Below are 26,030 nucleotides of genomic sequence, written 5' to 3'. Positions count from 1 at the left end.
TATAGTGTTACCCAGGGGACCTGTACAAAAGATGAAAGATAAGGTAGGGGCTTAACCATCTAGTTAGGAAAGGTGTTCCATAAAAAAGGAATATCATTAAAGCAAGTTCAAAGAGCCAGGGAGAAAAATTGTGTTGATACCAAGTGTTTGTTAGAGGGTGAGGTGAGTGAGGATGTCATGGAGGAGGATAGTACAGGCCAGGAAAGTAAGGAGGTGTGAAGTGTGTGGGACAAGTTTCTTGAACATGATGAAATGGAAAGAAATGGGGTTGGTTGAGGGATCTAGGAGAAAAGTCATTTGCTCAAAATGACAGGACTGGGAAGAGATCTCATCAGGGTGTGTGTTGAAGGGACTTGATCAAAATGATAGTGAAGGGAAGGATGTAACAAATGCTGCTAAGAGAGAGTGAGTAGTAGTGATCAGAGAAAAAAGACTGGATATTGGAGATATTATAGAGGATAAAGTGACAAATTTGGAGACAGGAATTGTGTGGTCTGGGAGGGAAGTAGAGTCCAAAGTAACTCTATACACAGGCTGAAGTGAGTATGAGAATGTGATGAGTTGACAGCATCAGAAAGAGATTGGTTTTTGGCCATGTCACGTTTAACATGATTACAAGCCACTGTCAGCAACAGAAGTTGAGATGTAGGTGTGACTCACAGATGTACAGATTGTTCATTAAAACCAAGCAAGTTGGTCAGGTCTTAAAGGTGGAGACTGCAGAACCTCCACAGGTGTTGTAAAGGGGAAGAGGGCCCCTGCCTAGTGAGAATCACTAACAAAATACCAAAGGAGACTGCAGGTGAGCTGGGGTAGAGTAATACTGTGGCATCCCAGGAGATTAAAATCTCTAAGAAGATGTCATAAGCAGTCTGGAGGATACTGATCTAGCCTAGATTTTGAACTTTGACTGGCCACTGGGGTCACTGGGGATTTTGGTGGAATTTGTTTTAAATTAAGACCTTGTCCCTGTAGCTGTAAAAGTCTGCTTCCAGTGAACAAGGTTTTAACTCTGACCACTTCCTCTTCCCTGTGAAAAGTGCTCAAGGGGAAGGCTTACAAGAATGGCTACTCAGGATGAAGAGGTTGAAAAATCCCCTTGGGGAGGTTATGTTTCAGGCTAGACTTAATGAAACGGTTGGAAGTCTTTCTTGTTTACTTCTTAGCATAAACAACAATCCTTATTGAAGACGCCTTGCTAACCTCACACCCACCCTGCTGAATCATTCCACCACCTTATGATCTCCTTAACAGAAGTGGGAGTAAAGTTGTTCCCTAAGGGAAGACAGTCGTCGTTGTTCCTCATTTATGTGTTTTTCAATTCTGAAGAGATAAAGTAAAAGGCTTCTGTTTAAGAGAGTCTGTGTGACGAAGAGAAACTGGGCCCACATTTACAGAATAATATGAGACCTCGACTGGAGAGGTCTGTCATGATCTTTCTTTCTGTTAGTACCAATTTTTATCTTTTAGAAGCTGTAGCCATAAAATTACAGCTATAGCCAAAAGGCCAAGAGCAAAGCACTCAGCCTATGCTACTGAGGGCACCTGATCGTCAAATGCCGGCATTGAAACTGAGGACTACAGTATCAGAAGAAATAAATCAGTTTTTCATTTGAAAATTAATTTGCAATGTTTCTGAAGTGTTCCTAGAGCTTTATCTGAGCCTATTAACTCTTTACTGTTATGCTTACAGTTTTTAACTACTGCTGTGGTTCAGATTCTTTTCTGGAACTTGGTTCTTGTGGTTGTTTTGCCCACAAATCCATGTCAGCCAGAAAAAAAAAATCACTCATTGAGCATAGCTTTACCAGCATAACCCACTGTTCAGATGAAGCTATTCCCACAGAAGAGTGCTTTTGTTGACTTTGCTTATGTCATTCAGATAAGTTGCATTGCCGTGTCCAGGGAAAAAACTCTTTAACAGAACATATGGTGCCTGTATTAGTCCTCCTGGCACTGGTTCTGTAATCTGAACACAGTCTGAGGCTTGCTTTTTAGTTCCTGCCTTTTTACACAGACCTCCTGGTCTGCCTTTACACAAGTCACTTTACCATGCCTGTGCCTTACTTTTAAGTTACAGAAGATAATACTTCCTTATCCCTGCCACTTTATGTCTAATTGAATTGTTACTAGAGCTGTGTGCTCCAAATATGTTGGCTAGATCTTAATAATAATATTATCGTTTCCTTTTCAAGATAGAGTTCAAAACCCACCTGCAACAGTGATTCAGCCAGGCTTATTTTTGATCAACGCCTACCAGCAGATTGAGACTTGAGGCTGAGTCTTTTAAAAGGCTCTATTTAAGTCTGTGATGATGAAACTTGATTTCTGTGGCCAGCTGTAGAGGTTATGTTGGTCCTTGGCTTATGATTTGCTTTTAAAGTAACAGCATTTTGGAGGTTTTGTGGTTGATAAACACAAGGAGACACCGTGGGTGGGATTCAGCTCACTTAAATTGAGATTTTTACAGAGCAGACATAGATGTCCAAGCTCCTCACTCTAATCTTTCAGCTGGTGAGGAGAATTAGGTCCTTTTAGGACAAAACTCATCTGACCTATTCTAGATGTCTACTTTAGGATGCCAGTTGCCTTTTTCTCTGTAGTGATTATAAAGAGAGACTAGATATCTAGGTTCAGATGTCAATGTCTACAATTGGTAAGGAAAGTTCTGTCCTGTGTTTGCATAACTCTGGCTGATCACTGTGTGTTATGAAGGGAGCAAGTCAAACTGGATCCTATGAGAGAGAAAGTTAACAGAAAAAATCCTCTCTTTGGCCAAGCAGATGAATATACCTGCCTGTATTCTGCAGCTCAGAAGGGACTTGTGGAGAAAGAGACACTGAGAAGGGAGGAAGGGAAGATTTTTTGTCTCAATGTAGGGTAAGAAGACAAAGTAGAAGCAGTTCAGCATCTCTCCAACCATCGTAAGAACCAGAAGGAAATGTTGTTATGTCCCCTGGGATAAATAGGACAACTTCTTGAAACCAAATTTTATCTGATGGAAGTGGTTAGAACAGGTATTAGTTCGTATCTTTCAAATAAGTGGAAAAACAACCTCATATAATAAATATTATTATTCTCAAGTGAAGCTGTAAGGTAATGAATGGTATCTCTTTTTTATAAGCCTTCACATGCTTGCCCTAACCTGATGGAGGTGTTGGCCTTCCCGTCAGTGATACCATGTGGGTGTAACAGCAGTGCTCAGCTTTTAACAGGAAAAATTCTTCATTTTGCATACTCCGTATCCTGCCAACTCTGAGATTTGAGGCTAGCAATGAACTCAAGAACCTGGGCAGGTTGAGACTGGGTAGGTTGAATGTTTAATGAGTTATTTGGTAGAGAGTGGCAGCTGTATTACTTGTGTGTTTGATCAGCCTTTTTTGGTCAATTTCTGCAGGCGGTAGGTGCTTCAGGGGTAGTATAGACCTCTGCACTGCCATTCTGTCAGAATAATGATTCTGCGCTAAAATCCAGAACTAGGAGAAGATAAAGGGAGCCAAAACTTCTATATTTAAAAGTGCTGGTACAGTACTTGGATTTTCCTCAAACTATTTTTTTCATGTGTTATTAAGACTGTCACGTTAACTCTGTCTTCTTGATTCTCAGTTTCTAAGAAAAAGAAATATATTGGTTAACATAAACAGCTCAATTTAATTGTAGTACATGAATTATTGTAAGTAATGAGTATCAGGCAAACTAGTATGTACAGATAGTACATATTACATGCAAACTAATGTGTGATCTACCCTAAAATTTAAATATGAAATATTGTCAAAGTTTAATTTGATTCTAAAGCACAGCATTCCTACCAATGTATTAAAAAAGATATGCAAATTTGTTTACACTAATGGTGGTGGTTTGGGTTTTTTTGGTGGTTTATGCACTAAACCATAGGAAGGCTTGTATAATAGGTGCACATTTCTGGCAAACAGTTCTGTTTCTGTTTGCAAACTAGCTACTATTTCTAGCCTTAGTTTTGATTAATTCTTAAACTTTACTAAAATTATACAAAAAGTCAAGCAATCTTGCATTAAAACTTAGCATTGACAAGTTTTCCTATTCTACTTTTACTACTTAGGAAGGAGTAGTATCTTCTACTGATCTAGACCTTGTGATGTCTGATGGATTGGGAATGAGATATGCATTTATTGGACCTCTGGAAACCATGCATCTTAATGCAGAAGGTAGGTAGTTAAAAATGAGTTAAATACGAAGGGAAGGCTTATTTTGCATAAAACTTTGGAAATGTATAACAAAACCTGTTAGGATTGCTGTAACTATGACATTTTTCTCCTTTTATTGTAAAGAGAAGAAAAGGAAAATATATCTAAAACTTAAATGATGGAAGGATCATCAGATGGAAGGAAATGGATATTGAGTATCCTGTTATAAGTGATAAGATTAAAGTTGAGATCTTAAATACTAGCCATGTACTCCAGACTTCCAAGATTTGTCCCAGTGCATTGCAAACATTACTGCACACATAGTTCAGGACTATCTGAGAGTCAGGAAAAGAAAGTGTTGAAAAAATTAATGTGATAATCCAGTGTGAACAGAAAATCATTTTCTCTAGGCGAAGTGCCTTTTTGCAGAATTTGTAGCAAAGGCTCAGTGTAGATATGCCTGGAGATTTCTTGCATGAAGCTGGCTTAGATCCTGGGTAAAGTGAGATTGCTTCTGTCTGCCTCTTTGCCTACAAAGTTAAATTAATGCAAGTACACAAATAACAGTTCAACATCTGTCTTGTTGCATAATCAAGACATATTTTAGATGTTTTGGGGAATTGTATATATTAAACCCAGCCAAATAAAAAGTAAATTGCATAAAAGCAAATCAAAATTACAGGTGAGAGTTACAAAGGTTTAAGCAGTGAGTTTAACAAAACTTGAAAACTTCTCAAGAAGTGAAGATCAACTAAGTGCATTTTTAGCTCTTTTTATTATGGGCTATCTCTTTATTCTTTTCATTTGTATGGTTCCTGACATAATGAACCCTTGGTCTTTTAGGCACTGCAGCAATACGTAATAATAGAGTAATAAAATAACAATAAGAAACCAAGATCATAAAACATCAATGCACAGTTAGAAGTATTATCTATGTCTATTTTTTGGTTAGTCACCTGGCAGAAGCTTATCTTATGTCTCTTAAGGCTGACTGGACAATTTTGACATGAATGTGGAATTATGTATCCTCTACCTGGATCTTTTAGCTTGTCAGTTTAATTGCATGCCAGTAAATTAAAAGTCAAAAAGTGTTTGCCTTTGTGCATTGCTAGGGAAACAACATCCATCCTCTAAGTAGAGGCATCTTCCCAAGTTTCCCTCTTCTGATCTATTGATGTGTTACAGTTTTCTGATCTTCTCTAGTGATTTTAGACTTATTCAATATAAAGCATATACATTCTTTAGATAAAATAAAACAGATGAATGAAGCACAAGCCTTCAGCACAGCAATCCACCTGGAGTCTTGCAAGCCTGGGTTTTCCAGTTCTGCTCCCATTACTCCACTAACCTGCTATTCTCTGCAGTAACTGTCCAGGCACAGATTCTTCCCATGTGGTACATGTGAGGTTAGGTAGCTATGCCTTCTTTCATAGTGTCCAAGTGACATTTGTATGTGTTATGTGTAGCTCTGAAGTAACTTTTTCCTGTAAGAGGTAGTGGCTAATTGTGCTTTTATGTCTCTGAGCACTCCAAGGATGTGCTGGGACCTGAACTTCTAGATAAGGATATAGAGTGGAGACAGAGCTTGGAAGAAGGGATGCCAGTTTGAAGAGGTGGTGTGGAATGGTAAAGTGGTGTTGAAGGTTGGTTGGGTTCCTAGTTTGGGTAGTTGGGAATGTGAGGAGAACTGGGAGAATGTTTAGCTTGGTATTCATAATCCCATAAAGTTTGTTTCTTAAAGATGTCACCCCGACATATTTCTAAAGGTTTTTTGAAATCCTAAGGCCCACGCATCTTCATCTATTTCATCTAATCTGACTTTCCCATTTAGTTAAAATAACTTGGGTGTCTGGGTTTCTAAATTGATTTGTGTTTTGTAATTAACAGCTGTTTGAATCTCTGTCTGGTTAGCAACCCTGCGGTCAAACACTTGGTTCCAGGGAAACTGTTTGACTGTTCAATGAAAAGATAATCCCTCCAATCTGAATTGAAAATAAGAAAGGGGGAAAAATGGTTCCTTTGCCCTGACCATTATGTCATGGTGAGTTTGCTATTTCTGTTCAGAGCAATGTGTTGAACTGCCTCTGCTGTAGCATAACAACAGAACAAAATGCTTGTTAATACCAAAAGGTTGTAAATCAGTTTCAGAGAACAAATCATGCTTAGGAATTTTTTTTTCTTTTGAATTAAAAAAAAAAACAAGTTTCAGGCTTATTTTTTTAACAATGTTCATTTGAGATGTATGAAATCATATAAATAATCTGGGTTGGTTTTGATGTTTTTTCCTGCAGTGCCCTTCTTTGGCATTTGATGTTCCATCATGATCCAGTTTAGTTTCCTTCCTCCCATCAGGAAATAGTCATTGTTACAAAAACATTTTCAAAATAAATGTCTCATCTCAAAATAGTTTTAGGTAATGTATGTGACTGGCAGGTTATTTATTCATGACAGAGTTTATCCAGCTTCTTCTTCAACTTTTGTTAGGAATGTTAGTATTCCAGATCAGAGGAGGAAGAATCATGAACAATAATCCAAGAAATGGATAAACCAAAAGAGTAGTCTGGGGTAGCTCTGGGGTAGGCTTGCAGTACCATTTAATCAGATAATACTTTGCAGTTGGGAACAATACAAAACATTAGAAGTCTGTTGAGCTGTATAGATATTTTAACATTTTATCATACTCTCAGTTAAAAATAACCCTAAAATGGCATAATTAGTACACTTACAGACTGGGCCTCTTGCTGACAGGGTGCTTTTGTGATTGTTCAGGAACTTTCATCATGAAAAGTATTGCTTCACTCCCAATCTTACTGATGCGTTGTCTTTGTGTCTAGAGCTACTCCTGTTTATGTGCTGGCAAGCTGACTCAGGCTGTTGTTCTCATCAGAGACAGTTTAACATCAAAATTGCTGATGTCAGGACACACGATGGCTTATGGTCATAGTTCCATACCATGGCCAGCTTCTCTTTGTTTCCCCAGTACTGCTTCCAATAATATGGAATAGTATGGACCCTCTCTGATGCACTGTGCTCTTCTTGTCTATTTTCCCTCAGTAGAGAGACGTGGAGATGGAGATACGCCACCCCTTCTCTCCTGCTGGTCAGCCTGTCCAGCAGCTTCACCAGTTTCACAGCAGCTGCCTTTCTTTTCAGCAGATCTTTTAAGATCTTAATTCCCCTAACTCTTAACCTCACTGCCAATCAGTAAATAGAAGGAAGGGTGGTAGGGATGCAGGAAGCATGTGAGAGAAAAAGGCATTTATCTGTGGGAGATCTGGGAAGGTGAAGTCTTTTTTTGCGAGAGGGGGTGTTTGGTTTGAAGAGAGAACATTATTTCAAAGTTTTTTTGGAGATTGGTGTTATTTTTTTGTGTGAGGGATGTGTACATCAAGATCCTCCCATGAACTTCTTATGCGCTAAAGCCAAGTTTCTTATTTCTTTCCTCCATATTGATAAATGATCTTATGAAAAGATATTATCCAAGCCACTTTAAATTACCTGTCAATCTGTGCATGGATAGTAGGAATTGTGAATATACAGCAGTGTGCAGCAGCCTTGAACACAGAATAAAATGCCAATGTCAAGTCAGTAAAAGGAACACAGGCAGCAAGAGCAACTTGAGAACTGAATGGCAATAGAGAGGAAGGAAAACTCTTAAAAAAAAAAAAAAGCACATCCAAATTACATAATATGATAATTGTGAGTGTTGATTTTAGTTTCAATAACCTTATCTTTGAGTTTTTCATCTTATGATTTGACCTGGCACCATCACAACAAAGCTGTTAAGTCTTTTACAAGGAACACCAATAGACTTCATTAGAGTCATTTTACCCACTTATTTGTAATGGGACTATCTTAGCAGTCACAGTGTCCCTCCTGTATGTGTACCTAGCTATCTGTGAATCTACTGATGTTGCTCCAGCCTGAGGAAGATCATACGTTCTGTTTCTTGGATTTCCAGTTACTTTTAAGCCCTTGAAAAAAATCATCTGTAAAACCAAAGGCTGGTCTGTTATATACAGAGTTTTATATGCTTGCAGCAAAAGTTCTTCATGTGTTTCACAATGGGCTGTCTTAGATCAGTTATTTCAGTGGGTTATGAAGTGAGCTATAATTGTAATTTAATCTGGATCTAAACTTGCTAATGCTAGCACAAGGACTACATATTGGGAGCTTGAAAGATTTTCATTGCTATTTTTCTCTTGAGTTTATAAAAAGACTATGCCAGGATCATAGTCTGCCTATTGTTCACTGTGGTGTTTGTATAGATATCCACAGGAACTGCATGGAGACTGGGGCTGATAGATAGTCCTTAATATAACCCCAAATATCCAGTAAACTAGGTATGACTCTTCATAGTCAAACTTGTAATTCTCTTACTGCAAGTGGGAAAGCTTGCTGATCTTAGAAGCACCTGTCAGATGAATAGATTTTGGATGACAGGAGGAGAATGACTGTGCTGTATGAAAAGCACATTTCCAAAACATCAAAGTGAAAGAGGGAAAATCATAAGCCATAATTCAGAGCAAGGAGAGTTTTCTTCTCTGGCTAGGCAAAACATAGCCAAACATGTTTTTTAACACTCAGTTACTGTGGAAATATGTAGCTATTAATACATTCTGGTTCAAAAGCAGAGATCATTTTCATTGTTATGTCCACTGGTTTAATGCTGCCATGTAGGGAGCAAACCAAGCTTTAGCCCATTTCAAGAGCTTTTGTACCACAGGCAAGCAAGCCAAAGGTGTGAGATTCTTTAAGTTAAGTGATCAAATCTAAAAAAGGAAGATTGCCTCTCTTTCTGTCCAAACCATGTGTTATGCTTTATGATAATCAAATATCTCCATTTAATTTAGGAGTACTTGTAAAGGGCAGTACTGAAATGAAGTATCACAATGCTGCATAATCACATTCAATTCACTTCCCAGTGGGCTGAAGAAACCTACTCATAGTACTTCTAAAACTACTGTTTGCCTCTATGCAGCCTGAGAGCTTGTCTATATGGGAAACTTAGTGCAGTAATTTAAGGCATGAATTTTTGAGCACATTAACTGCTCTGCACCACTTTCTCTCTATAGACTCTTAGGTGTGAAGTGATTCTCTCCACCTGCTGAAGGGAGCATGTGATTTTGCACAGGCATTCTTAATGCTTTCTTGCTCAGGTCAGTATAATAGAGTTTTGTCTTCTAAAGAAGTCATCTTGGCACATCTTTCTCCCTTGTGCTAGCAAAAGAACTTGTATGGTCACTAAGTGACTCAGACTGTGGAACTGTTCCTAGATACGAAAATAATCTAGCAAAAAAAGTGGTTCATGTTAACTTAGTTTAATTCCTTGATCCAGTTCGTAGCAGTCCTGCATAAGTTTTTGTGCATCAGTTTTGAGATAATAGCACAGAGCCAGTGAGAATAACTTTTTTTTTTGGTGCTGCCACTGGCTTAGAGTATAGTTACATGAATACTTTCGAATACCCTGAGTGAATTTATATGGGAATTAATGTAGAATAGCAGGTGTCCTGTGAATTCTCACCCTAAGTGCATGCATCTGTGTTTAGACACACCCTTGGTAAAGACAAGATTACATTTAGAAAGTTTTCCTCATAGCTGTAATGTCTAGAAATATAATTCCCCTATCAGCAAACCAAAAAGGCTGGGATTTTTTCCTCTGAACATATCCTGAGTATGACAAATTCTTCCATGATGTTCCTGAAATATGCCCCTTCTTTTCTGTTCTAGTCCATACTCATCTTCAGTCTTATTGAGTGCAATATCTTCTTAGATTTTACCTGCTAAAATCAATCCCACCCCAGTCTTTTCAAATTGTTGATGCTATTACATCAGTGGCTTGACCATTTCATCTATTCTTTCGAGTCATTACAGTGTCTTATCATTATGCTGCTCATCAGGTTCAAAGTCATCAAGTTAATACTCCGTATTATGAGGCACCCTCTGTCTTCGATGTGTTCCCCATCCTTGCCAGTAACACTTGCCTCTCTGTCTCTTTTTTCTCTCACAAATAGCTTAGTGCCTTCCTTGTTTTGCCCCATGCATGCAATGCCGTTGTCATACTGGTTTGCCAAGTTCCCTTGCTCGCATCCTTCAGCCCTTTTGCTTGCTGTCTCTTATGAAGAGGAAGGAAGGAGACATAGCGTACAAGAAGCTAACATATTTGAAGATGTTTATGTATTGTAATACGTGACCATAACACCATTTATCTTGTCATGTTTTCCCTCCTTTTACCTCACTCCTCCCTTCACATTTCTGTTTATGATCCTCACTTGTAAGGAGGTCTTCTCAAGACAGTAAAGCATTTTATGCATGCTCCAAAGCTAAATGTCTGTCACAATCACAGAATGGTTGATGTTGGAAGGGACCTCTGGAGATCATCTAGTCCAACCCCCCTGCTCCACCAGGGTCACCTAGAGCACATTGCACAGGATCGCATCCAGGCGGGTTTTGAATATCTCCGGAGAAGGAGACTCCACAACCTCCCTGGGCAACCTGTTCCAGTGCTCTGTCACCCTCACAGTGAAGAAGTTTTTCCTCACGTTCAGATGGAACTGCCTGTGTTTCAGTTTGTGCCTGTTGCCTCTTGTCCTTTCGCTGGGCACCACTGAGAAGAGTCTGGCCCCATCTTCTTGACACCCTCCCTTGAGATACCTATACACATTGATAGATCTCCTCTCAGCCTTCTCTTCTCCAGGCTAAACAGGCCCAGCTCTCTCAGCCTTTCCTCATAAGAGAGATGCTCCAGTCCCCTAATCATCTTTGTAGCCCTCCACCAGACTCTCTGCAGTAGTGCCATGTCTCTCCTGTACTGGGGAGCCCAGCACTGGACACAGTACTCCAGATGTGGCCTCACCAGGGCTGAGTAGAGGGGGAGGATCACCTCCCTCGACCTGCTGGCAACACTCTTCCTGATGCACCCCAGGATACCATTGGCCTTCTTGGCCACAAGGGCACATTGCTGCCTCATGCTTAACTTGGTGTCCACCAGCACTCCCAGGTCCTTCTCTGCAGAGCTGCTTTCCAGCAGGTCAGCCCCCAACCTGTACTGGTGCATGGGGTTATTCCTCCCTGGGTGCAGGACCCTGCACTTGTCTTTGTTGAACTTCTTGAGGTTCCTCTCCACCCAGCTCTCCAGCCTGTCCAGGTCTCTCTGAATGGCAGCACAGCCCTCTCGTGTATCAGCCACTCCTCCCAGTTTGGTATCGTCAGCAAACTTGCTGAGGGTGCACTCTGCCCCTTCATGCAGGTCATTGATGAAGAAGTTGAACAGGGCTGGAGCCAGTACAGACCTCTGGGGGACACCGCTAGCTACAGGCCTCTGCACTGCTGATCACAACCCTCGGAGCTCTGCCATTCAGGCAGTTCTCAATCCGCCTCACTGTCCACTCATCTAGCCCACGCTTCCTGAGCTCGCCTATGAGGGTGTTATGGGAGACAGTGTCGAAAGCCTTGCTGAAGTCAAGGTAGACAATATCCACTGCTCTCCCCTCATCTACCCAGCCAGTCATTCCATCAGAGAAGGCTATCAGATTGGTTAAGCATGATTTCCCCTTGGTGAAGCTGTGCTGACTACTCCTGATCACTTTCTTGTCCTCCACATGCTTGGAGATGGCCTCCAGGATGAGCTGCTCCATCACCTTTCCAGAGATGGAGGTGTGGCTGACTGGCCTGTAGTTTCCTTGGTCTTCCTTCTTGCCCTTTTTGAAGACTGGGGTGACATTGGTTTTCTTCCAGTCCTCAGGCACCTCTCCTGTTCTCCATGACCTTTCCAAGATGATGGAGAGTGGCCTAGCAATAACGTTCGCCAGCTCGCTCAGCACTCGTGGGTGCATCCCATGGGGGCCCATGGATTTGTGGGTGTCAAGTTTGCCTAAATGATCTCTAACCTGACCCTCCTTGACCAAGGGAAAGTCTCCCTTTCTCCAGACTTTCTCTCTTGTCTCCAGGGCCTGGGATTCCTGAGGGCTGGCCTGAGCAGTAAAGACTGAAGCAAAGGCGGCATTCAGTAACTCTGCCTTCTCTGCATCCTTCTTCACCAGGGCACCCACCCCATTCAGCAAAGGCCCCACATTTTCCCTAGTCTTCCTTTTGCTACTGTTGTATTTGCAGAAGCCCTTCTTGTTGTCCTTGACATCCCTTGCCAGATTTAATTCCAAATGGGCCTTGGCCTTCCTCATTGCATCCCCACATACTCTGACAACGTTCCTATATTCCTCCCAAGTGGCCTGTCCCTTCTTCCACTTTCTGTAGACTTCCTTCTTCTGGTTGAGTTTTGCTAGGAGCTCCTTGCTCATCCATGAAGGTCTCCTGCCTATTTCTCGTATGAATGCACCTATCTTGAGCTTGGAGGAAGTGATCCTTGAATATTAACCAGCTCTGCTGGACCCTCCTTCCTTCCAGGGCCCTAACCCATGGGATTCCTCCAAGTATGTCCCTGAAGAGGCCAAAGTTTGCTCTCCTGAAGTCCAGGGTTGCGATTCTACTTAGTGCCCTGCTTCCTCCTCACAGAATCCTGAACTCCACCATCTCATGGTCACTGCAGCTAAGGCTGCCCCCGACCTTCACATCTTCCACCAGTCCTTCTTTGTTTGTTAGTATGAGGTCCAGCAGCACACCTCTCCTTGTTGGCTCCTCCACCACCTGTGTCAAGAAGTTATCATCAGTGCTCTGCAGGAACCTCCTGGACTGTGCCTAGCTGTGTTGTCTTTCCAGCAGATATCGGGGTGGTTGAAGTCCCCCATGAGAACCAGAAGTTAATACAGCCCAGGATGCTGTTGGCCCTATTTGCTGCCAGGGCAAACTTCTGGCTCAGATTCAGCTTGCTGTCCACTGAGACCCTGAGTTTCTGGGTGCTCAGCCTATATCACTGCAAGTTCTGCCTTTCCAGGTGCAGGACTTTGCATTTGTCCTTGTTAAATTTCATAAGGTTCCTATTAGCCCATTCCTCCAGCCTGTCTAAGTCCTTCTGGATGGCAGTCCTGCCCTCCAGTGTACCACCTGGTTCTCTACCCTAATTTGGTATCTCGCAAACTTTTTGAGCAAGTCATGTTGAACAGATCTCAGGATAAATTCCTGCAGTATTCCATTTTTATTGGCTGGCAGGTAAAGGATGTTCCATTAACCACTACCCTCTGAGACTGATTGTCCAATCAGCTTTTAATTCATCTAGTTGTCCAAGCATCTGGACCTTAATGTTCTAACTTTGATACAAGAATGTTGTGGGAGATAAGTGTCAAATGCCTTACTAATGTCAAGATAAATGATATCCATTGGTTTCTCCTTGTTCACAAATCCAGTGATTTTTATCATAAATGGCAATCACGTTGGTCAGACATAATTTACCCTTGGTAAGTACATGATGACTGTTCCCAATCACTTTCTTCTTCTTCCTGTGCCCAGAAACATGTTTCAAGAGGACTTACTCCATGATTTTCCCAGGAACTGAAGAGAGGTTGATCGGCCTGTAGTTTCTTGAGCTGTTCTTTTGACCTTTTTTGAAGATGGGTGCAGCATTTGCCTTCCTCCAGTCACTTGGGAGTTTCCCCAATCTGCATGACTTCTTAAATATAAGAAGGTTCCATGGAGTTGTAGAGATCAAGTTCTTGCAAGTAATCCCTGACTGAGTCTTCATGTACTGTTGTTCATTCTTCTCCTCCTTGAACTCTGCCTCTAAGCACAGAGGCCTGGGAGATCTTGTTGGTGAAGACTGAGGCAAAGAAAGCAATGAGTAACTCCTCTTTCTCTGGGTCTGCTGTCACTAAATCAGCCACCCATTTCAGTAATGGGCCAACATTTTCTTTGTTCAGCCTTTTATTACTAACGAAGCAGTAGCAATTCTTCTTGTTGCTCTTGAAGTCCCTTGCAAGTCTCAACTGGAGTTGAGCTTAGGCTTTCCTGACACCATCCCTACATGCCCAGGCAGTGATTTTAAATTTCTCTGTTGTAGCCTATCCCTGCTTCCACCTCCTGTATTCTGTCTTTTTGCATTGGAGCTTAGCCAAGCCAATCTCCTGATATGCCTACTTGTCTTTCTGAGTATAAGGATGGACTGTTCTTGCCCATGGAGGATACTGTCCTTAAAGACCTGTCAGGTCCCTGGTCTCCTTTACCCCTCAGAGCTGCCTCTCCTAGGATTCCACCTACCAGTTCCCTGAATCAACTGAAGCTGAATCAGCTGAAGTCTGCTCACCTGTTCTCCTTCCTCACTCACTTCAGGATCTTCCAATCCACTGTTTCATGGCTGCTACATCCAAGGTTGTCATTAGTTATCCCTTCAACTAACAGGGAAGAACTGGTTAAGGATTAGCAGAGCCAGCTTGTACCTTTGTCAAGAAGTTATCCCCCACACTCTCCAGAAACCTGCTTAACTGCTTTCAGTCTCGCCATGTTGCCCTTCCAAGCAGATGTTAAAAATCCCCTACAAGAACAAGCATCTATGATTCAGACTCTTCCTCCAGTTGTTTAAAGAAGTCTTTGTCCACTTCCTTACCCTGATCAGGTCCGTAACACACTACCAATATAAGGTTACCCTTACTGGCCACTCCTCTGATCCTGAGAGCTCTCAACCAGCCTGTCTCCCCTCCCATAGAAGTGCTCCATACATCTGAGCTGCTCCTTCACATAGTGGGCCACCCCTGCTCCTCATCTTCCCTGTCTCTCTTTCCTGAAGACCTTGTATCTGTCCATTGCAGCACTCCAGTTGTGCAAGCCCTCCCACCACATCTTAGTTTTTCCAACAATATCTGAAGTTGTTTGACCACAAATGGAGCTCTAGTTACTCCTGCTTGTTTCCCAGGTGGCATGCATTTGTGTAATACGCTTGAGGTGGGCCTATTCTGCTCTGTTTTGTTTCTCTTGAGGTCTCTTTTGTACCCATTACCCCGCACTCTTTGCTTTCCACCCCAGTCCACCACTTCCTCACTTGACTGTAGATTGTAATCTTCTATTCCAAATGTTCCTGGTTTAAAGCTTTCCTCACCAGGTTGTCTAGCCTTTTAGCAGAGATGCTTTTATCCCACTTTGTCCTGTGGTGATAAAAAGCCAAATCCCTGTCTTTGACATCAGTTGTACAACCAGGTATTGACCTGCAGGATTCATCTGTTCCTCCCCAAGCCTTTCCCCTTCACTGGCAAGATTGAGGAGTCATCACCTTGGCCTCCATGCCCTTGGACCTTACCTCCAAAGCCATATCACTCTTGATGTACTGAAGGTCGGTAAATAAATAATAACAGAAATGCTCCAACTTAATATGACACATACCAAACAGGTGGATAGGAGAGGTGAGAGCACTCTTTCTGTGGACATTGCAAAGGGAAGCTCTCTGGTCTCAAGTAGCAAATCACGAATATACCCATGATTAGAATATAAGTATGTACTACACCCCTTACATAGCATTTCTTGCTGGTATGTTGCATTTATGGGTTTTGCAATGAAGACATGTCCTAAATGATTTTTCCACGAACCTTAATGGAAATGCTGTGGAGAAAATCCACTTTTTCTTGGTGGCATTTAGTTGTCTTAAGAGCACACTTTCTGCCCCTACAATCATGTGTCTTTCAGCATCCCTGCAGAAGGCAGGGATCCTATCAGAAAAATGGCAGATGTATGGTTATGTATTTAAAGGCTGTTAACATATGTACAGGGGAAGGTAAACTTGTGGTTGCAAAGGAATTTCCTACTTTTTGAGTCTTTGATTTCACAACTTAGTAGTGTTCTTTAGCATCAGTTTGTATGCATACGAGTGCATGTGAACTATTAATACTGAAAGCATTTTTTTTGGTCTCTGTTTTAAGACAATACTTAAGCCCAGACAGTATTATTGAACTTGAAGTAGGAATTTCTGTTCATATGCAATTTTTCACTTTCATTTTTAGGTATTTCAAATTACTGTGAAAGATACCATGAAGGTATGAGACTTGTTCTGAACACTTTTGGACCAGTACCAGAATTTTCAGGTGAAATTGAGCAGAAAATCAATCAGGTAAATATACAGTGGATAAATGCAATGACATCCAGAACAAAGATTGTTAGCTTTTATTTTAACATATGTGCCATTTTGATTTAGTGTTAGAGGCATCTGTAATCTGTATTTCCTGTGTGAATGTGTACTTTGAGTGAAAAGATAAGTATAGAATGTATATACTAATATAAATCCCTTTTTAAAGCTCTTTGAAATACATTGAGGGAATGTGATCTAGGAGCCGAGTAGCATTATTATCAGCCAGAGGAGTGGACTGCTAACAGCTGCAGGGTATTGACATTAACCCCCCAACCTCGACTGTTTCTTATCACTTTCATCCTATATCCTTATCCTCTGCCACAATATGCACAGCTCCAAGTTTTCTTTCCTACACCAAGACTTTTCCCCCCATGTTCTCTTCCTCCATCTTATTGCATAAGCCTCATAACTTTTTTCTTCTGGGTGGGCTAGCAGACCAAGTAAATTTATTTGTGGATGATGTGATGGGCTATCTTTAAACAATCTATATTTTGTGCTGTTTATGAACTGTGGTAGCTAATATAGTTGCATCTTTCTGTTTTCAAGGTCAGTTAGAAGTTTTAACCCAATGATATGTTTATTTCCTGTAATTTTTTTTCCTCCAGTGCTGCTTCCGAATAGGGCCTAGAGCTCTAACTGTTGGGATATTTATATGACATGCATAATATTTTCTTTAAGTATCTTGTTCTTATTCTTGTTTTTCTATCCTTTACAAACTAAAGTCCTAGTCTGTAAAGCATGCCATGACATGCTTAACATTTATCAGGCAAGCAGTCCAGTAAGATTACTTGCATGCTTAAAAGTAAGATGTGTTTTAAATGCTATACTGGATTGGGACCCAGTTTGCTAATCTTGTTTCTAAGCCCACAGTTTCTTTATAGTCATGGTATAGGTTCTTTTGTGTATCTATAGGAATTAGCTAAAGTATTGCCATTTCCTAACTCTGCCATTTCATAGTTGTCTTTTTTTAATGCTTCTCTAAGGAACATGTGCATGTGTCAAATTGTTCCTGATTAGCTGTTACAGATTAATTCTTTGTATGGATGCACTCACACATGAATTTAGTTTAGAGCACATGTTTAGCCACATAAAAGGCCAGGTTGCCTCCTTCCCACTTAATAAAAGGTTATTGTCAAAAAGGCTAGACAGTGGCTGTGTGGGGCAAACCGAGAAGAGGCTGATGCTTTGATGTTTCTGTAAGCACTTTTATTGCCACATTCAGCTCAACCTTTTCCAAGTGGGAGCACTTTTCTTCTCATACAGGTAACTAATTTCCAGTCAGCCATGTAAAGAACTAGTGGCATATTGCTTGTGATAGACTAAATTATGATTTTTGTAGACAGTTACTTGATCTGAAGCAGGGAAGGCAGGAAAACAATCTTGATAAGAAACTTCTTACTCAGAACAGGAGATTTAATCATCTTTAAAATTTTCTGTTTCAGGCAATGTCAGAAAAAATTCCAGTGGTTCCACAACAGCTGGATGCCAGGAGAGAATGGAGAGATGAATGTCTCGCTCATCTTGCCAAATTGAAAAAACAAATGAAATCTGACTGAGGTGCACCATGTCTAACAGGAAAAGACCAAATGAAGAACAGGTCTTCATAAAAAGCAGAGATTTTTGGTGAGACAGAAGAGGTGACTGAATGTGCAGGCAATGATATGCACAAATGTAGAGACCAATGAAGCATTTGGTCCAAATTTGTTATGATGTAATTCATGAATAACTGGAAAAATTATAAAAAAGTTCAGTTAAAACTTTATCAAATTATTATATGTATGCATTAGATATGTAAGCATTTATTAGCTTTAACTATATTAGTAATGTGCAATACTGGAACACAATCAGGTTTTAAATAATGCATTTTTAAACTTGCTTAGAAATTCGGAGCTTGAACAATATTTGCTTATTCAGGGATCTGAAATAGGCAAGCATCAGTTGTCTGTCACTGGAGAAAAAAAGCCCTCACCAGCCAATCAATATGGCAGTGAGGTTAATTTGTAAAACATTGGCTGTAGATAAGAGGAGGTTACACTGAACAAAGAGTAGATTCACTGGCCATTCTGCCAGTGAAGTGAGAGCTCCACAGCAGTAAGGGTCACTTCAACTTAGCTCTGTAACTGTTCCACAATGTAGAGGAAAGAATTACTTTTTCTTTCCCTCCCTATGGCACTTATGTACCTATGTGATGAGTTAAATGTGAGTGAATAGAACAGAGCAGAATTCCTCCCTTATCCCCTACCCCTGATTCTGTAAGATTCATCAGAGACCTACTCAGTTTTTCAGACCATGCACTTGATACGCCATGACTTCACCCCAACTTACGTCAGATGTTTGATGCCATCGATAGGCATAGCTGCATAAATGTGTGTCCCATTCTAAGACTTTTCTATGATAAATAAGATGTTTTGATTTAACAGCTTGGGAGACACCTTCCAAGCTACATAACAACCTTCTGAGTGATCTTGGGAAGCCAGTTCACCTCTCTGTTGCCTTGTCTATTTTGTACATTATCTGAAACAAGGATTGTCTCTGTAGGACTCAACTGTAGTGAATTTAACAACTGTGGCTGAAGGAATCCCTCCAGATATCTGCTGCTTTGCTTCCCTGCACAGAGAATTGTGTAGTTGCTTGGGTGCAGCATTTATGTTTTACTGCTGCCCCTTTTTACATGGGTCACAACATCTGTAGAAGGACGGAGTATATACATGGTAATAGTAATGTGTTTGGTTGCTGCAGTGGCATGCTTCAGTCCACAGCAGACAAAGTTTTACTATGAATGTATGTACCATATAATACGGTTGGACCTTGATCTTAGCTAGAACCTTTGGGCATTGTTGTAATACAAATAATAAGAATAACTTGCAACACAGCATTGCATCCATATCACTTGAGTTAAACATATTTGAATTTGTACTAGCTGGTCATGTAACTTCAGTCACAGCACAGATTCAGAAGTGTTAAACTGATTTTTTAATGTTTGGCTCAGGAGCATTTTAACTCTTGTTCTTAATGGAGAGTGGAGGCACACAAGTTACTGCAAATTAATTAGTTACCATGTTGTGAGCTGAGCAGCAGATAATTTGTATCACCTGATGTAGGTGTTAGGGCAAGAACATGTCTCTGTATGAGAAGCGTGGGATAGGATGCATAGCATAGAGGTCTACATCTGAACAGGTTGTCATGTGCTCCTTTTATAATCAGTGGAGAGAAAGAAAAATGTGTGAGCTCAATTTATTTTATCCCAATATAGACCTAAAATGGTCAGGTGAATCACACCCTGAAAGCACCAGTATCTTCTATTGCCTGGAATGGGAACAACAGTGACTGGCTCAACCTGCATTTATAGATATCTGAAGTTGGGGAGGTCAGTCCCCACTCTTGGTGACTTATTAAGCAATAGTAAATTAATCATGAGGCTGATTTCTTCATTTTATGTATGTCTTTGTATTTTAGACGAGGCCATAGAAGGTTCTGATTACTTTTAAGATTAGAACTGTTTTGCTGTGGGCATATGACATTGTCATAGCTAATTATCTTGCATTGCTTCTGTTTATTTTGAGGTATTTTATAACTTAATCATGTCATCAAATATTTGTCTCCATTTTTATTATTTGGTTATGAATAAAAAAATGTAATGGGAATGGTATTAACTTCTCCTGTGGTCCTGTGTGATACTGTGGTGGCAGCACTACGTATACATCTTTAGAAACAAGTGCCCTGGTAAAATAAGTTGTAGAAATCTGTGAGAGTAAATAGACAAGAAATAATGTGCATTCTGGTACAGGTCATACGTTGGTGACCACTTGCTGTGTGAGGGAATAGTTTCCTGTCTTGTGAAAAGCCTAAGAAAGGCAATGGAGACTGCCAGTACACTTCTGTGCAGAATGACACCAGCACCTTTGCATGGTCAGGCGTATAGCAAAACTCACCTTAGAGCACCAATTCACACGGGTTCCCAGTTACAAGTGGGATGAAAAGCTTGACAGAAAATGTATTTTAACTGACATTTGCTTAGTATTTGAAACATACAAAATTACTACTGGATAAATTCAACTAGAAAACTGGTCACAAATACAGTTAGAAAATACTACGAAGTGTTAGCTGAAAGAATGAGATGGGCTCAGCATTGTTCTGCTCCTCTTCTGAAAGACCTGTATTCTGCTCACAATTAACAGTTTTCTCAGCAGCTGTTAGACTGCATCTAGATATTGCATCCATTTTGGGGCTTCCAGTACAAGGAAAACATTGGCAAACTGGAGCGAGTTCAGCGGAGACCACGGAGATGGTCAGAGCTGGAGCATTTGCCCTGTGGGGAGAGGCTGGGGGAGCTGGGTTTGTTCAGCCTGAAGCAGAGATGGCTTTGGGGGCACCTGACAGCAGCCCCCAGCACCTACAGGGAGGTCACTGAGGAACTGTAGCTGGGCTCTTCATGGTGGCACTTGGTGGGAGGATGACAGACAATAGGCACAAGTCAAACAGAGCTGTTTGGAGATTGGACTGGAGACCTCCTGAGGTCCCTTCCAACCTGAACTATCCTGCAATTCCAAGTTTCATTTGATTTTGGCCTACTTTGTGGAAAAAATCCTCTCCTTTGTAGAAAAATTCCTCCCTTCACTGGAGTTAATTTACTTAAATAAATTAACTCCAATGAATTTATATAGATTAGTTCAAATCATCACATACGTTGAAGGTGTTCTAATAAATCTAAATTTGTAAATAAATTTAGGATTATTTGAATAGATGTAAATATATCTGCAGTCAGGGTTTTTTCATGCATTTTCCTAGGATGATTAAATTAATATCATTAGATTGATATAACTTTTCACATATAAAGAAAGTCTTACAGAAAAGGTTGATCCAGTAAAAAGCCCACTTTGTTGATCCCCCCAGGTCACCACTCCTGGTGAGCGATGAATGCCGTATCACATTGTTTAGCATCTCCACTTCGTGGGGCTGCTGCAAAGAGCAGAGGGAAGACGTGGAATTCCATGGCTTTCTGGAGGCAGGAAATAAGGAAAGTGGCTTGCACCACAGAACACGGCCGCTTCCTTTTGGAGATTTTTCACAGGATTCGCTCTCACTGCTTGTCAGTTCTCAGTCTGAATTGGCTTTTCAGGACTCAGATTCAAGAGCTTCTATTCCTGCTAGAAAGCTTGTTTTTTTTTTTCTCTCTCTCTGATCTTCCCTCCCCACAGAATCACAGAATCACAGAATCACTGAGGTTGGAAGGGACCTCTGGAGATCATCTAGTCCAACCCCCCTGCTCCACCAGGGTCACCTAGAGCACATTGCACAGGATTGCATCCAGGCGCATTTTGAATATCTCCAGAGAAGGAGACTCCACCACCTCTCGGGGCAACCTGTTCCAGTGCTCTGTCACCCTCACAGTGAAAAAGTTTTTCCTCATGTTAAGATGGAAGTGTCTGTGTTTCAGTTTGTGCCCATTGCCTCGCGTCCTGTCGCTCGGCACCACTGAAAAGAGTCTGGCCCCATCCTCTCGACACCCTCCCTTCAGATACTTATACACATTGATAAGATCTCCTCTCAGCCTTCTCTTCTCCAAGCTAAACAGGCCAAGCTCTCTCAGCCTTTCCTCATAAGAGAGATGCTCCAGTCCCCTAATCATCTTTGTGGCCCTTCGCTGCACTTGCTCCAGTAGTGCCACATCCCTCTTGTACTGGGGAGCCCAGAACTGGACGCAGTACTCCAGATGTGGCCTCACCAGGGCTGAGTAGAGGGGGAGAATCACTTCCCTCGACCTGCTGGCAACACTCTTCCTGATGCACCCCAGGATACCATTGGCCTTCTTGGCCACAAGGGCACATTGCTGCCTCATACTTAACTTGGTGTCCACCAGCACTCCCAGGTCCTTCTCAGCAGAGCTGCTTTCCAGCAGGTCAACCCCCAACCTGTACTGCTGCATGGGGTTATTCCTCCCCAGGTGCAGGACCCTGCACTTCCCTTTGTTGAATTTCATGAGGTTCCTCTCTGCCCACCTCTCCAGCCTGTCCAAGTCTCTCTGAATGGCAGCACAGCCCTCTGGCGTATCGGCCACTCCTCCCAGTTTTGTATCATCAGCAAACTTGCTGAGTGTGCACTCTGTGCCTTCATCCAGGTCATTGATGAAGAAGTTGAACAAGACTGGACCCAGTACTGACCCCTGGGGGACACCGCTAGCTACAGGCCTCCAACTAGACTCTGTACCACTGATCACAACTCTCTGAGCTCTGCCATTCAGCCAGTTCTCAATCCACCTCACTGTCCACTCATCTAACCCACACTTCCTGAGCTTGTCTATGAGGATGCTATGGGAGACAGTGTCAAAAGCCTTGCATTCTTGTCTTTTCTCTCTCCCCTGTCTTCTCACCCTTTTCACTTTTTCCACTGCATCTCTTTCTGTGGTCTCAGCTTCTCATAATAGTCTAACTACTTCCAGGGCATTTAGCAGATTAATTTGCACATGGTTCTGCTAACTGAACACTGAAAAATCCCTTCCGGGGAGCAGCTTGTAAGAGCTGAACTGCTTGTAAGATACAGATCCTGCTTCTGTTAAATTAATTGGTTTAGTTACTTTCTTCAAATTCACGTTACTCCTTTTAACCCTTTTTTTTTTCACTCAGATGTAGTAGACTTTGTGTGATAGATTGCACCTGATATGTTATGGGGACTCTTTTCCAATTAACAGCAGCAGTCCTGTAAAATTGCAGAATTATCTCAGCTGCGGTCAAACATTTATTTGTTTGATTATTAGTAGAAAAAGCAAGGTGAATGTTCAAGCTACTATCCTGTGATAAGCTGTGAGATTTTTTTGAAGAATTTATCTTGTGCTGTTTTTTTTTAATTGAATATTTTTAGATTCTGTATTATTTTTAATCAAGTTGTATCTATAGAACTTTGTTGCAGTGTGTTTTTTCTGTTTTACTGATTTGATATATTTTTTTCCTTATTAAGTGTATTTTGCTATTAGTTATTGCTTCTTAACAAAAGCAAAGTACTATGTGTTCATACCAAAGCCTTTGATTTAATGCTGTTAGGAAACTAAAACGCTTATTTTGTGTAATATAAGGAAGAAAGGAAAGATATAGGGAAATACTTAGGTGTTTCTTGAAGAAAGTCCAATATCTGTTTCCTAGGTCTTAGAATATAGTGGAAGTAGTTGAAGCATCTTGCAAAGCAGGAGTGTGAGCTTACTTTCTGAGTTTTGTACTTATTTTTCTGTTGAGTCATGATAATAGTTTGAAAGTTAAAATGTGAGTATTTTGTGATTGCCACGTTATCTAATTGGAGTGTTATTAAGAAATGGTGTTACCCTATCTGCGCTGTCTTTTAGATAAAAATCTACTGTGCTTCATTTAGGAAGCACGGTAGTGCTTGTGGTGCTTGTTATAAAACAAAACACAGGAAAAAATCATTTTTGGTTCAAATGATGTGAATGTAAGTCTCAGCTTTCAAAAGGAAGTTGTGATCTGCCACAAATGCATAGATGGCTACACGTCAGAATTGCATTGCCATAGCTCGGGGTTATGAAAAAGTCTTTGAGAACATGTAACTGTGGTAGCCTCACTCAGATGGAGACACAGAGGACAGGAGTCCTCTACAAGGACAGGAACCAGGCAGATTTGAACCTAGGAATTGTCTTAAGCAACAGTAGGAAAAACAAACGATCTTTTGCTTTCAACAGTGTAGCAGGTTCTAAGAGAGTATTTAACAAGTTAGTTTGGATTTAGGTAGACTAACCAAATGTAAACACCTATGTTTGTTCTAGCTGCCTGCTCATCTGCTCATGTTTCCCCAAGATCCAGTTCACAGACAGGGTCGCCCTCCGCTTGCTGTGTGCGTTGGATTTTTGAAGTAAGTGTGTGTGTGTATACACATGTGTGCTATTACAAATTGGTCAAAGTGAATGGAAAGACCTTGGGGGAGTAGAAAATTGACCTCAGGGGAGGTGCATGTTTGGTTTGATAAGGCTTCGTATCAAGCTAATGGCCAAAGATCTCTTTCAGTTTTCTTCAATGATTTCAAAAACAGAAGGGAATTCTTCCCTTCAGTGTGTTACTTAGATTTAAGTAGAGATATAACTTGATAGTATGCCACTTAAAGAGAGTTACCAGTTGACTGATGTTTCTTACAACTCATTTTTCTAGTAGAACTTTCTTTTGCCCTCTGTTTTTCCTGTTATTGTACAGCTTTAATTTGGAAAAGTCATCTGACAGTCTAATACAATCTAATATTAATAGCCAGGGCTATTCAGACCTCTCCTATCTTTTATAAACTGGAGGCCAAAAAAGAACTAGCATTTAAATAGCAAATACTGTCGTACCAACAGTTTCGTAAGACTTGGAAAATAGGTGCTAGTGTCTTGACTTGGAGCTTCTTTGAGACAAAACAGAGCAACCTTGCCTGTTTGACCCCCAGAATTTGCTCTGAAGCTCTGGTTTGCACATGCTCGTATGTTATGGTGAAATGCTCTCAGGGTGGTTTTGGCTGGCTCCGACTGGAAGCCAGCTGCAAGTGAAGCCATGGACAAATGCAGCTGCATTGGCAGGGTTTTGTGTACAGCTCATGGAGAACTGGTTCAGTGTCCTCCTGCCTGTGAGGAAAACCATGTGCTGTTCCTGCTGGAGTGGAGCATTTTTAAAGGATGGCTGTTAGTAACAGCACTGCTTCCACAAAATTCAGTGGACTATCTTGAAATACGTAAAACTGGTTAGTTTTCTAGTTTGTTGGAAAACTGCATGGCTTATTTTCTTAACATATATTCAAAGAAAGGCTCCCTAGGGCTGCACATCCCTCAGGATAGCCCCTTCTCAAATTAATATGGGCACATATGAAAAAACATTTGGATGACAAAAGTCCCAGAAAGACTCTGTTCTGCAGTGATGATTGACAGATCCCACTCTGGGTCTGTGCTATGTAGTTTAAAGAAGTGGGATTTAATGGCAGGCTTATTGGCAGGACTTCACTACAAGAAGTAAACCCCAGCTGCTCCTTCAGAGCAGCCCTGCATCAAGCCCAAGCTGTGGGGCCTGGGAGGCTGGCAGGCTCCCTGGCTTCCCCTTACCTTGCGGCAGGAGCCAGCACTGGGGACAAAAATGGCTATTTTAAGCTCAGTGTCTCTGTTTCTGAGCATCCATCTTTTAGTTCCTGGACTTGACTTTCAGAAGTCTGATGCACCTTTTGCTCCTTCAGTGGGAATTGTCTTTAAACAAGCACTGAAATGAAGAAACGCCTGGAAAAAATAGCACTTAATGTACATGAGATTGCTTGTGACTTCTTGAACCTGAGTGTAAAATGGAGATATTAATACCTGTCTCTGTAGAGTTCTTTCAGATATCTAGATGTCAGACCTGTATTTAGGAGCAGTGGAGATGTGCAAGATGCAGACTCCTCTAGAAACTTGCCTTCTGTTATCTGTTGATACAGCATAATCTAACATGGAAAGATCAAGAACCCATGCTTAAATGCGGATATAGGAAATCTTTGTGCGGAAGTTAAACTTAATTTTTTTAACTATTCTAGAAAATGAGCTGTAAATTTACCCCGAATAAAGATAGTTGGTTCTTTTTCACTTAAGTCTATATGTTTACTATTACAGTATTAATGCACTGCCTGAGGCCTCTGTAAGGATCCAACACCTCTGTGTTGGCACAGCCAGGGAAGACGCTTTCAAATAGAAAACATTAATAAGCCTCTGTAATTTAAAATCGTGTGAAAACCTTCCTTTGTATTTTTGATGTGTTTAAACTTCAGGTCTGGCACCAATTTTTCCAATAATGTAACAGTACATGCTTTCCATATGAGGCCATTGTTGCTTGTTCATGATCTGCTTTAAACAGATATTACATTTAAGTAATACAATGGTA

General features: G+C 41.0%; 1 protein-coding gene across 2 annotated transcripts in view; it reads left to right on the top strand.

The window, feature by feature from the left end:
* The window catches only part of CRYL1 (crystallin lambda 1), a 65,404-nt gene extending 45,591 nt beyond the window's left edge, over positions 1-19,813 (top strand). For both annotated transcript variants that reach the window (XM_067290128.1, XM_013962176.2), the window contains 3 exons: positions 4,079-4,184; positions 16,040-16,146; positions 17,607-19,813. In XM_067290128.1, the coding sequence (XP_067146229.1) occupies positions 4,079-4,184; positions 16,040-16,146; positions 17,607-17,720 (327 nt within the window). In that variant the 3' untranslated portion in view covers positions 17,721-19,813. The remainder of the gene's footprint in view (positions 1-4,078; positions 4,185-16,039; positions 16,147-17,606) is intronic.
* The last annotated feature ends 6,217 nt before the right edge of the window (positions 19,814-26,030 follow it).

Source organism: Apteryx mantelli, chromosome 1 (assembly GCF_036417845.1).
Source record: "Apteryx mantelli isolate bAptMan1 chromosome 1, bAptMan1.hap1, whole genome shotgun sequence".
Taxonomy (NCBI): domain Eukaryota; kingdom Metazoa; phylum Chordata; class Aves; order Apterygiformes; family Apterygidae; genus Apteryx; species Apteryx mantelli.
The sequence above is the reverse complement of the archived record's forward strand: the minus strand, read 5'-3'. Positions and strand labels throughout refer to the sequence as shown.